This window comes from Astatotilapia calliptera, chromosome 13 (assembly GCF_900246225.1).
Source record: "Astatotilapia calliptera chromosome 13, fAstCal1.2, whole genome shotgun sequence".
Classification (NCBI taxonomy): Eukaryota; Metazoa; Chordata; class Actinopteri; order Cichliformes; family Cichlidae; genus Astatotilapia; species Astatotilapia calliptera.
The window spans coordinates 14,864,513-14,876,304 of NC_039314.1; the positions used below are offsets into that span (position 1 = coordinate 14,864,513).

Here is an 11,792-nt window from a genome sequence, read left to right on the forward strand (position 1 = left end):
TGCTGTGTTTTTGTCACAGCTGGATTCAAGTTGTTGGCTTTCTTTTTTGCGAGCAGAATCTACAGATACACCCAAACTGAAGAGCAGCTAAAATGACAGAATCTGGAAGAGGGGGGGAAAAAGTGCACGAAGCCATAAAAACACATTTCAGCTTTTCAAAAGAGATGGAAGTATATTTAACTTTTACATTCTAATGAAAGTTTAGAAAAATGCACATTTTTAAGTTTTTTATTTTTAATTTGAATAGAAAAATGTCAGAATACCTCTCAGCATTGTTAACATGTCTGGTCAGAAAATTTTCAAAATACCTTTTAGCTACTTTATAAACTTTGAAAAGTGACGATTCAACTATACACCTGTAAATGTTTCGATGCTCATCAGTGTCTGGGTCAACATTTTCCAACTATGTGCTGGCAACTGATCAAGAGTGGAATAAAACAATAGAAGCCACAGATGCATAAATGTGAAGCAAACAAACTTGTTCAAAATACTGTATTAATGTGGGACACAGAGGCATGAAACTATTCTTTCCTTTTTAACTTTACAATTTATAAATCACTACTCCGGCTTTTCCTCTAAAGCACACAGACACTGAAATACATCGAACAGACCACAGTGAAAATCTCTGGAATGGAAAGGGTACTGACAACATCACCTTAAGTGTGTGTAGCCAAGATTGCTTGTAATGTCCATTGGTCTATCGCTAGACCAGCTGCGGCTGATGACGCCTATTATTTTTTTACTGTCGTTCAAGTTAATCATCCAGTCAAACAGGATCTTATAGCGTCATGGAGACTTTTATTGTTTAAAAGGGTGTAAATAAAAGTCCTCCACCCTTTTAGCTTCAAACGCAGATATGTTTATCAGCACAGTGGCATGACTTCCTTGTGTGAAAGTAATACATCCCAAAGGGTTATGGAAGAGCTGTTACCTAACACAAAACTTGATCTGTGAGCGGTTTTTTTTTTAATTTTTGTTTTTTTTTTTTACAAATTTTTCATTACAAAAATGATTGCACAACAAAAATAAGCTGTTCTGTAGATGGGGCATCTGCGTGAGATACAATCCAGCTGGTATGTTTGTTCGTTTGGTTCAATAAATATGGAAAAAAATTAGTAAAGAAGACCATCCAATCCAATCCATCCAAGAAAAGGAAAAAACAAAACACTATTGGTCCTTCAGCCACGATCCAGCCACTGTAGTAACAGATGTCCTTCTTGCAGCATCCTCACTTTCTGCATTGTTCAGCTGGATCCTGGCAGCCTTATATCAGGACATCGTCATAATCAAAGGCTTTACCTCATCTTGTTTGTTCAACAGATTCGAGAGCATATAGGACGAGAAGAAGAAAAATTCCACGGCGTAGCTGAGCTCAAACAGCTCCAGGTTCATACTCAGCATCCACTCAAAGACAGCAGACAGATGGATGTAGAAGTACTCGCTCTGAGCGAACAAGACAGTATCTGAAGGTTCTGGGTTAAGGGTGTTTCACTGGTCTACTGATGGTTAAAACTATGGAGGACATAGAGCTTACACATTTCTTTGACAAAAGAACATAGCTATATGAGGCGAAACTGTGTTTCTATCATTAATGTGGGCTAATTTGGGATTAAATACACTCTTATTGGATGAGCATGAATCAGCTGCATGGGCCAGCTCTTCCTGGAGTTCTCCCACACCTGACTACTGTGTGCATACATCAGGGGCAGAGTTAGCACATAGTCATGGCAACCACAACAAATCTGCTCAACAATCTAGCCACCCTTTGCAACCAATGAGACACGTTTGACCTTTACTCATAGAACTGAAGTTACATTCAGTAACCATTCGTCTTTGGCTATTGTTCTCATACACACACACAGCACAGCAATCCGTTTTATTGTAAACCTCATGAATGTTGTCACATAAAAAAAGAAAGAATAACTTCCCCAATCACTGCAGACTGATATCAGCAACTAACCATACGTAAAAATATACAAGAAACCCATAAAAGTAAGTTATAAAAGTGAGGAAAGAAAAACTCTGCTACTCTGCACAGTCAATAGATTCTGTATTCCTGATGTTAAATAGTGCTCTTCTGTACTCAAAGAGCTTCATGCAACATGCCTCATTCACCCATTCACACAAACACCTTTTTCCTATGCTTAAATGCCTTGTAGCTAACATTCACACACATTCATACTCCCATGGATGCATCAGAGGGCAGCTTTTGCTTAGTATCTTGCCCAAGGGTAATTGACATGCAGGCTAGAGCAGCCAGGGATCGAACCACTAACCTTCCAATCAGTTGATGACCTGCTCTACAGCCACCTCAATCACCGAATCTCTGCTAAATGCTAAATGAGGTGTCTAATGTTTCATTGCTGTGCATCTGATCCCATAGATCTACAAGGTTGAGGACAAATGTAAAGCTAGAAGGAAAAGGAAAGGAAAGCTATGGTTAATAATTCACTAAAAAAGGTCATTAATGTGTATCTGCTTCTGTCATGTGGACTTCTGTGGCCGGTCCCACTTGGTAAACACAGGAGCTGACCGGATCCAAATATGTCCCAGTGTGTTATAACTCATGCATTAGTTCTAGAGCTAGCTGCTGAAATCCCTTGTTTAAAGGAACACCAAATTAACCCATCAAAAGTTTACTATTAACCTGCGTGCTTAACCAGCCACAAGGTCGATGGGTATGGCTTAAGAAACAACAACAATAAAAATAAAAAATAAAGTTGGCTCCATGATTTGTGAAAGGATACAGATGACGGTCACAATTACTTGAATCACAGTGGAGATGATTCGCAGTGGGTAGAGAACCTTTTCATATCCAGAGAGGGCGCACTTCCCTGTCAGCACGGTGAGAATGGCCGTGTAGAAGCACGCGCACATGAAACTGATGGCAGCCCCGAGGTAGTGGAGGAGTGACACGTGAAACGGCTGTGGAGGACATTCACCATCAAATCCAGCGAATAATAGCAGGCTGTTTAAATCAAGACTAAGATTGCGAAAGGTGTTGGCATGTGAGCAGAGATGGGCAGTAACGCGTTACTTGTAACGCATTACTGTAATCTGATTACTTTTTTCAAGTAACGAGTAAAGTAAGGGATTACTATTGCAAAAACGGTAATTAGATTACAGTTACTTTCCCATAGGAACGCTGCGTTACTGCGTTACTAAAACCGTGATTTTTTGCGAGAATGTCTCACAACAGCTGTGTTGGTGACAACAGCTGTGTGCAGATCAACAATGGATCACATATCGATTGTGGGAGAGAGTATGAGCGTGCAGCGTTTAAAGTGTGGAAGTACTGACCTTACTTTGAGTTTGATTCCATAAAAAGTGACAAAAACATTAGCGTCCATTGTGCGTGGGAAGAAAACTTCTTTTTACAGCGAAAAACACCGCTAAACTTCCAAGCAAGCACCGACTGCGCAACGACTTAATGGGAAATTCACAGAGAAACTCGCGGATTCTTCAACTGACCGCGGCACACCTGCACCAGGGTAAACGGTTAAAAGATTAAAACTGATAAAACAAGTTAAAAAAAGAGACTTTTCCATTTGATTACATTTTGTATGATGGATTATGTAGAAAAAGTAGAATTGGGCTGAAAGATCTATCACTTTATCACCTCTTCAGGTTGTAAATCGTGTTTTTTAAAAGTAACTAAGTAACTAAGTAACTAAGTAATTAATTACTTTTGAAAATAAGTAATCAGTTAAGTAACAGGATTACTTTTTTGCCGAAGTAATCAGTAATTAGTTACTGATTACTTTTTTCAAGTAACTTGACCAACACTGCATGTGAGTGAGTACTATCAGGCAGTGTGCAGTGAAAAATACGATGTCGCCGAACAGGTTTATGATTTGAAACACTTTCCAAGTATTTGGATGTCCTTAAACCCTTTGTTTAAATTATAACTGGTTTCCTTTCATTCCTGCTTCACTAACTGATTTTTCTAGAATCGTTTTGTCACTACATGTAAGTGCAGTACAACACTACAGATCACGTAGCAGAGTGTCATATTTGCCCTTTAACACACTAAAAAACACTATAACCCAAGCATAAATGGCACTTTAGTGTGCTTGGGCTCTCATTATAGATGGCCTAAAGCTACAAGATACCCGCCTTTATTTGCTGTTTTAGCACAAGCGCAAACAGAAATTCTCATTTAGATCTGAAACAATGTAACCCTGCAGAAACACCGCTGCAGTATGACGTTCGGCACTTACGTTGCAGTTTCCGGCTGCGAATGCCCCCATGGCTGCAATCACACCGAAGACCAGTGCAAATTTACTCAGCATGGACTGACTTGAGTGCCTCTCCATTATATGGGCATGGTGGAATATGCAGAACAGGAAAACTAAAGAAGAGATCGCAGTTGGTGTGACACACATCCCTCATACATGTATATGTGTGTATAATGGTTTAGGCATTTAACAGGTAAACTCACACATGAAGGATCCGGCGTTGATTGTGGCTGTAAAAAGTGAATTTTCTGGCGGATATGTTCCACTTGAGCTGAAATAACATATTTAGTTTGTTTCATTCTGTCTCAAGATTTCATTCCAAGGAAGAAGAAAAATGAACGGGTGCATTTAGTCTTCTTTTACCTTATTGTAGGAACCCAGCAGCATCCAGCATCAGTATGATTAGCCCTGCAGTAGTTGCCGTTACCCCTGCGAACAAGTTAATTCCATTTTAGAGGCTGCATTATTAAATAAACACTGGGTCATATTTAAAACAAAATGAGGATGATTTAAAAAGTCACCAGTCAGTGAGGGCGCACACATGATTGTTGGAGAAGGCTAGCCCGTATCTGGAAATATAAAACAAAAGAAAAACTGTTAAGAATCTGCAAACATCAAACCAGAAATGCTTCCAAGGAAGTGTCACAGCATGTGAGCATCAACGCCAAGCACGTTTTCAGTTTGGTGTGACTCAGTCGTTAAAGTCGTTTGTTCAACAAGATTTTCTTTTATGAACTTAGTGACAGACACAGTTCACACCCTGCAAACAGAACAAGCCGGCTCACATATTTTCAAACTCCAAAGCAGGTGAGTTCTGACGTGCCTTTACATTTAGAAGCTGCTCTGACGTCGACGACTGTTTCCACAGACGATGTGCAGATAAAACAGTACAATAAAAGATTGTGAAAAGCAGCGGAAATAATATGATGCCATTTTCTTTACTTCCTCTTCATGGCCAAATGTTATCAGCATTGCAGAAATCCCACTGATTTCTGAAAGTGCCAGGAAAACGCAGTTCATGTACTAAGCTTGACTATCAAGTACGTGGTGTGACGTTATCGGGAAAAACATTCAGATATGAATAAACTCTGTTTACTAGTTTCACATAGAAAGAACATTGTTATGACTGAGTAAAAATGACATGTTTAAAAACGTTCCCACAGCTTTATGACAGTGTAAATGTCAAAAAACAAACAGTGAATCTGTAGTAAACTTACACACTCCACGTTCCAATGAAGGACACCAGGGAAAGACAGATGGGGAAAATAATCCACAACCCCATGTCTGGATGATGATGACGACAAGCAGCAAAGAGACGGATTCCAGAGGTCCAGCTGTCTTAAAAATACTCAATGTCAAGCCTCTTTGGGGGGTTTATAGAAGCCTCATGCAGTCAGCATTATATACAATCAGTACTAGAACAGAAAACCCCCCAAAAAAAATCCTAACTTCAAGTCCTTGGAGCAGACGTTTGCACTGCTGTTGGTAGTTTAGTCTTCCTCCATCCGGAGGACTACCTCCCTTTTAAATCAGACTGTCTCTGCCACTCCTTCAGGGCACCACCTTGCTGTGTTACAACAAATATTATGAAACACAGGGTTGGTCTTCTTGTCACATTATTTGTTTTGTCGACGGTCTCCCTTCTATAGTCCTTGCCAGCTACTGCTCTGTTTGACACGTATTAAAGATCAACTCAAACAGTAAATGTTTGGAGTTGTGCACAGATTTGAATTTATGAGAATTTTCCAATGAATGGCTGGTAGGATTATTAGATTAGACAAGCTTGGAATGCTTTAAGCCCCGTGTCTTGTCTTTCCTGTCAGGTAGGTGGCTACGTGCACCCTGTACAGTCATTTCAATAAATATGAATTTCAGGTACTTGTACTGTACATGTGTGTGTGTCTGTGCTGTAGTCTCTTTTATACTACATAACATTTACTCTCTACTACATTTTGGAGGAAAATATCCAATATTTGTTTTCTACATTCCCCACATAAAGTACTGTGCAAAAATCTTGAACAACCCAAACACTGGGAAAAGGCTGAGATGTGCCAAATTATACAAGAAAGTGGCAAAAGGTCTTATGGACTGATGAATCCAACTTTTTGTTTGAAATCATCATCAATATGTAGGGAAGAGGTCAGGAACGAGGTACAGCAGTGAGCGTCTACAGCCGTCTGTTAAACACAGTGGGTCCCCTGTAATGGTTTGTAGCTAAATTTCACCCAGTGGTGTCAGAAAACCTGTCAAAACAGAGAAATACCATCAGATTTTGATCCACTGTGCAATACCACGTGTCAGCATGACAATGATCCCAAACACACACAGTAAAAGCATAGCCTAACAGGAAAAACACACACAAACACGAAGAGCTTTAAATGTGCTACAAGAATTCTAGGCAACTATTCATGAAGGCTGCTTAAAGAGGTGACAAGAAAGTAGGCTGAGAGTCTTCAGGCTGTGTTGGAAAATAAAGGTAATCATAGCAAATATTGATTTTCAAGCTAGTTAGAATGGTACAAACTACCTTTTGTCTCCTTTACTGTGTTTCTACGTCTTTGCACAAGTTTCAGTAAATTGCTGCACCTGTTTCCTGTTTTCCTAACAAATGATAAAATGAGCGGTGACTCAAGACTTTTGCACAATACAGTATATATTTACTCAACAACTGAATTACAGGCTGCTCTTTTAGAATGCATTTAAATTGTAAATCCAACACTTATATTTATATTTGATTATCAATATATTTTGTTGTGGATCACTGGAGTGAAAATAATTTAATGATCCTTTCTTCACCTACTGGTTTAGGAAAAAGCAACCAATCATGTTTCGTTTTTAAACTTTTGAAAGTCATTGGTTAGCCTCCCTGAAGCATTACACATGGATGATCTAATAAATCCACAACACTTGATCACAGGGCAAATGATAAATCAGTGTCAGATATTTCTTTTATATTTCGGAATAATGTAAATCCTCAAAGGAGAAATGATCACTCGTCTCTTCGGAGAAAAGTTTTCTTTTAATTTATGGCGCATTCTTTGTTCTTAGTAACGTTGTTTCAACTCTGTTACACGGTGAGGTAACGCAATACTCTTTCAGGAGAGGATCGGGGTTTGGGGAGGCCGAAAGAGAAGTTCTAGGGCGTTATACTTATTGTGGAGGTGCCAAAAAAAGACGTGGCAGCTCAACGTGCTGTCTGGCTGTCTGCCGCGTGGGGTCCTCATTTTCTAAACAAACAAAATGGCGGCGCGCATGAGATGGGGTCTTCAGCAGCTTTTACGGACAAGAAATACGGCTCACTTTAGGTTTGAACTATCACCAGCGTTGATCCACCGTACTGTAATACCTATATGATGAGTCTGTGTAAAGCATAAACCAGTATTGCGACGCGTCTCTGCATTTGAGACAGAAATTAGCTTTTAGCCAGCTACATAGCTAGCAAGCAAAACAAATGGGACAAAGCTTTGTCTCCAGGCTAACTCATCCGCCTAGGTGTGGTTGGAGCTGTGGAAGAAAGTAGTTTAGTCTAGTGTTAGTTAGTTTAGTCGTTTTCACTGTGAAAATCACGTGGTAGCTGGCACACGGCCGCTAGCTAGTTAGCATAGTAAAACTTCATTGTTAGTGAGAAGGTTATTCCATGCATAACAACGCCACCCGTTTATATCCTGCCTCAATAAATGAATGAGTTGAGGGGATATAAGGTGTAATGTGTTCTTTGTGCTTCAAGGTTTCCACAGCCGACCAGATGTTCATACCACTCACTGTCCACGACTCAGAGCTTCAGAAGAGTCCAGCCTCACCTCGGGATAGGAGCCACACAATTCCCAAGTGAGAAACTCTTTTAGAAGTTTGAATACCTTACATACGTTCACTGCATTATGTTATGCCTGAGCTGATGGTTATGTAATGTCTTACAGTAAGACACCTGTCCATCCAGACTCAAGATACACCGAACCCCAGAAGCCTGAAGTTTCTTCCCGGTAAACCCGTCCTAGGAAGTGGAACGCTTGACTTTCCTTCTCCAAGCTCGACTGGATGTTCTTCTTTAGCCAGGTTGTGTGTCAGACTTAGTGTTGCACTTCAAACACATTTGAAGCCTTGGGAGGCACGTGTAACAGGGCTAGCACTAAAACAAGAAGAATATACTGTATGCTCACTTCATAAGGTACACTGTGCTAATACTAGGTTAGACCTTGTTGGCTTCCTTGAATCATCCCTGTAGTCATAAAGGGATGGACATGCTTAGCACAAGACTCAGGTGAGCTGTGGTATTTAAATTATTCCCAGTTGGAACTCAGGAGTGTTTCAAGAGAATATCCCCCACAAAATTATACCTCGAACAACCTGAACCATTAATATAAGGCAGGATGGATCCATGGTTTCATGTTGTTTATACTAGTTAATGACCCTACCATCTGAATGTCACAGAAATCAAGACTCAACAGATCAATTTTATTACTATTTACTATTGTCCAGTTTTGCTGAGCTCATGCAAATCGTAGCCTCAGTTTCCTGGGGGGCAGTTTTGAGCCTGTGTAGCCTTCCTGTGAGCTTTAAGCAGTTTGTCACTCACTGGCTATTTTCTTTCTCTTTCTTTTTTACCATTCTCTATAAACAAATAGAGGTGTCTTCAGTTCTGATCATGATGGGGTTGCTTGGCTGAATAATACGTATAGCTGATGTGACAGATGTACACCCTGAAAATAACATTTTGGTCCTCAGTGGATTCCTGAGGAGAGACACATCGGGTTCCTTTGCACATTGTCAGGATGTTTTTTTTTCTTTGCTGATACTTTTAGTATCCTGAGTCTGATTTGTAATCACAAAACAGACCAAAAGGACTTCATTGTTTCATGATATGTTTTTTTTTTATTTCTTACTGAACATGATAATGTGTTTCTCTCAGAGACCTCTTTGAAATTGAAGGAGTACAGAGTGTGTTCTTTGGCCCCGACTTCATTACTGTCACTAAAGTAAGTATTTAATGTCCTCTTACAGTTTGTCTTTGTAGTTATAGTCTAATCATATAATACATGAGATGTTTGTTTTCCTATCAGACGGACGAGGATGTTGAGTGGACGGACATTAAGCGTCATGCTCTGGAGGCCATTGCTAAGTTCTTTGAGAGTGGTGAGCCGATAACAACGGGAGCAGTGCACCATGAAAGCAGTGAGTGTACAGTGTGAAAACATGCAACTTTTTGACTTGAAATTGTGTAAATATTTTCATGTTTTACATTTCTCTTTACTGTAGGTCATTCTGAAGATGATGATGATATTGTTTGTATGATAAAGGAGCTTCTGGACACCAGAATCAGGTAGCGATTTCTCAGTACTGTTGAGAGCTGCTTAAGTAAACCACAGTTGCGCTTCAGAAAGTATTTATGGCACGGTAACATAATACCTTATTGCTTCACTCACGTTCACAAAAAAAGATGTTGTTAGTGTTCTAAGAGATAGTTGTGCTGAGATAACGGTCTTAATCTCACTGTTTCTCTGTCCTGTTCTGTACCAATTGATACGGTCGCTCTTAATCACAAGACCTACAGTGCAGGAGGATGGAGGTGATGTCATCTTTAAGGGTTTTGAGAACGGAGTAGTCAAGCTGAAGCTGGTTGGTTCCTGCACAGGTTGTCCCAGTTCTACTGTCACACTGAAAAATGGGATCCAGAACATGATGCAGTTTTACATCCCTGAAGTGGACAAAGTGGAACAGGTGATAATCTATAGAGCCGTTCTGGGATAAGTTTTTGTGTAAACTCTTCTGATATCAAGTTTGAGAAACTCTTGTTTGGATAAATAAGTCATCACATACAGAAAATTCTGCAGTCACTTTAAAGTGGACTTATTAAGATCATTTCTGCTTCATATTTTTAGTCTTGGACTCTTCTAGAGTGGTTTTGTATTATTCATTTGTTCAAAATGATTGTTAGTGCGTCCCTTTACAAATGAGCTGTTTTGTTTATTACTCCTATCCAATTTTTCTTTCAAAAGTAGAAAAATATTTTAGCCTTTGCTGGTTTCATTATTTTAAACGTTAATTTTTTTGTTCCCCATTGAAAGCTACTGGCGCATAAATACTGAAATGTTAATGCTGGGTATTAAAGAAGGGGGTAATGCAGCTTGTTGCATGTGGGCTGTGTACAGTATCCACAGACTTGCATTTGCCTACAGAGGACACGTGAAGATCAGAAATCAATCATGGAACCAAGAGAGGATCATGGCGTGGTTTGATGAATTATGTTTTCCTTTAAGTCAGGCTTGATACCACCAGGATGCACTATATCAATATGAAGAAGGCAAGCTAGTGGAGGAATTGTGATTAGGAAATATTTTAGGGAAACCCTGGGTCCATGTGGATGTTACTTTTACATACACACATTTGCACTACACCTTCAGAGCTATTCTTGCCATACAAGGTGGCAAGAAGCAGGAAGCATTCATTTTACAGCTGATGGGTTTTCCAAAGCTCAGTTGCAAGCTCGGTTAGCTTGGTTTTAAAAGAAGAAAATAAAAATATCACTTTTATATAAAAGTAATTTGTACATTCTCCCTTTTTTTCCAGGTGGAAGATGAAGTGGATAAAATCAGTGCAAAGGTTTTCTCAGAAGTGGAGCGCAAATTGCAAGATGAGAAAGTTCCCCGGCCGACCCACTCATAGACTTTGTTATATACACAGCACTGTAGTATTTCCACATATTACTGTTCTAAATCACAATACTGAGGAACAGAAAATTACCTACTATACTGTATACTGTTAAGAGTTCTGTACATACTGTATTCACCCAGTTGCCAGGTAGAGGTCATTAACTGCATGTCTGTTTACAGAAGGTTCAGTCATGTTTTTCTGTATAAGCAGAACACTGTAAGTGGTGTGTTTTTATTTATTATAAATACTGTATATTTTGAAAGTTGGAGATATTTGAACGTGCGTGGCATCGGTTAAGACTGTTTAGAGGGACCTTTTGAGAAAATGATCCACCACCACCACATACCGAATGACAAAGAATCTACCAGTACGGTAATCTGTAAATGAAATGCAAGATACTGAGGCTACAATTATTAATTGAACTGAGGTAGGATAACAGTTTATATGTATCCTGAATTTATGTGGTCTAATGTAATAACTTCATTACATTAAAGTTCACTATTTGAAATCTGATGTTTATTGTGACCTTTAATTCGCTGGTGTTATGTCCTAGAAAAAAAAGCTACTCAGGAAAGGAAGCTTTTGTATAACATTGTCCACACATGCATCAAAGAAAAATTTTTAATGCAACATGGGGGAGGAAAACAGATTAAGTCCTTCACATTTTCCAGGGTAAATATCTTGAATTATGACTGAATAGGGACCCTCTGGAGTGTAGCTCAACTTGACACAGAATGATGGATGCTTGAAATCACCATTACATTTGAGACAGTATGAAAGTAGCTTCATACTGTTTAAGTCAGACATGCAGCTTGTTTGAAAATGGTAGCAGAGCGGTAGGAGATGGAGCTAGAGGTGCTAGACCTGAAGATGCCGAGATTTTCATTGGAATTGACCACATGAGTA

General features: G+C 39.4%; 2 protein-coding genes across 3 annotated transcripts; one reads left to right on the plus strand and one right to left on the minus strand.

The window, feature by feature from the left end:
• Positions 1 to 216: 216 nt before the first annotated feature.
• LOC113035124 (transmembrane protein 150A) lies at positions 217 to 6,841 on the minus strand. 2 transcript variants are annotated; one of them, XM_026190443.1, is made up of 8 exons: positions 6,766 to 6,841; positions 5,456 to 6,481; positions 4,760 to 4,807; positions 4,602 to 4,667; positions 4,442 to 4,509; positions 4,221 to 4,351; positions 2,748 to 2,925; positions 217 to 1,463 (listed from the first exon to the last, which is right to left on the minus strand). In XM_026190443.1, exons 2-8 carry the CDS (start codon positions 5,518 to 5,520, stop codon positions 1,270 to 1,272), a joined length of 750 nt encoding a protein of 249 aa, XP_026046228.1. In that variant the 5' UTR covers positions 5,521 to 6,481; positions 6,766 to 6,841; the 3' UTR covers positions 217 to 1,269. The 2 variants fall into 2 exon arrangements, with proteins under 2 accessions (XP_026046228.1, XP_026046229.1); XM_026190444.1 differs by having other exon boundaries at positions 5,456 to 5,572; positions 6,766 to 6,837.
• Positions 6,842 to 7,288: 447 nt separating this feature from the next.
• LOC113034708 (NFU1 iron-sulfur cluster scaffold homolog, mitochondrial) lies at positions 7,289 to 11,399 on the plus strand. The gene is made up of 8 exons (XM_026189608.1): positions 7,289 to 7,543; positions 7,966 to 8,066; positions 8,156 to 8,291; positions 9,145 to 9,211; positions 9,296 to 9,407; positions 9,492 to 9,555; positions 9,779 to 9,953; positions 10,803 to 11,399. The coding sequence occupies exons 1-8, from the start codon at positions 7,479 to 7,481 to the stop codon at positions 10,896 to 10,898; spliced, it is 816 nt and encodes a 271-aa protein (XP_026045393.1). The 5' UTR covers positions 7,289 to 7,478; the 3' UTR covers positions 10,899 to 11,399.
• Positions 11,400 to 11,792: the final 393 nt, after the last annotated feature.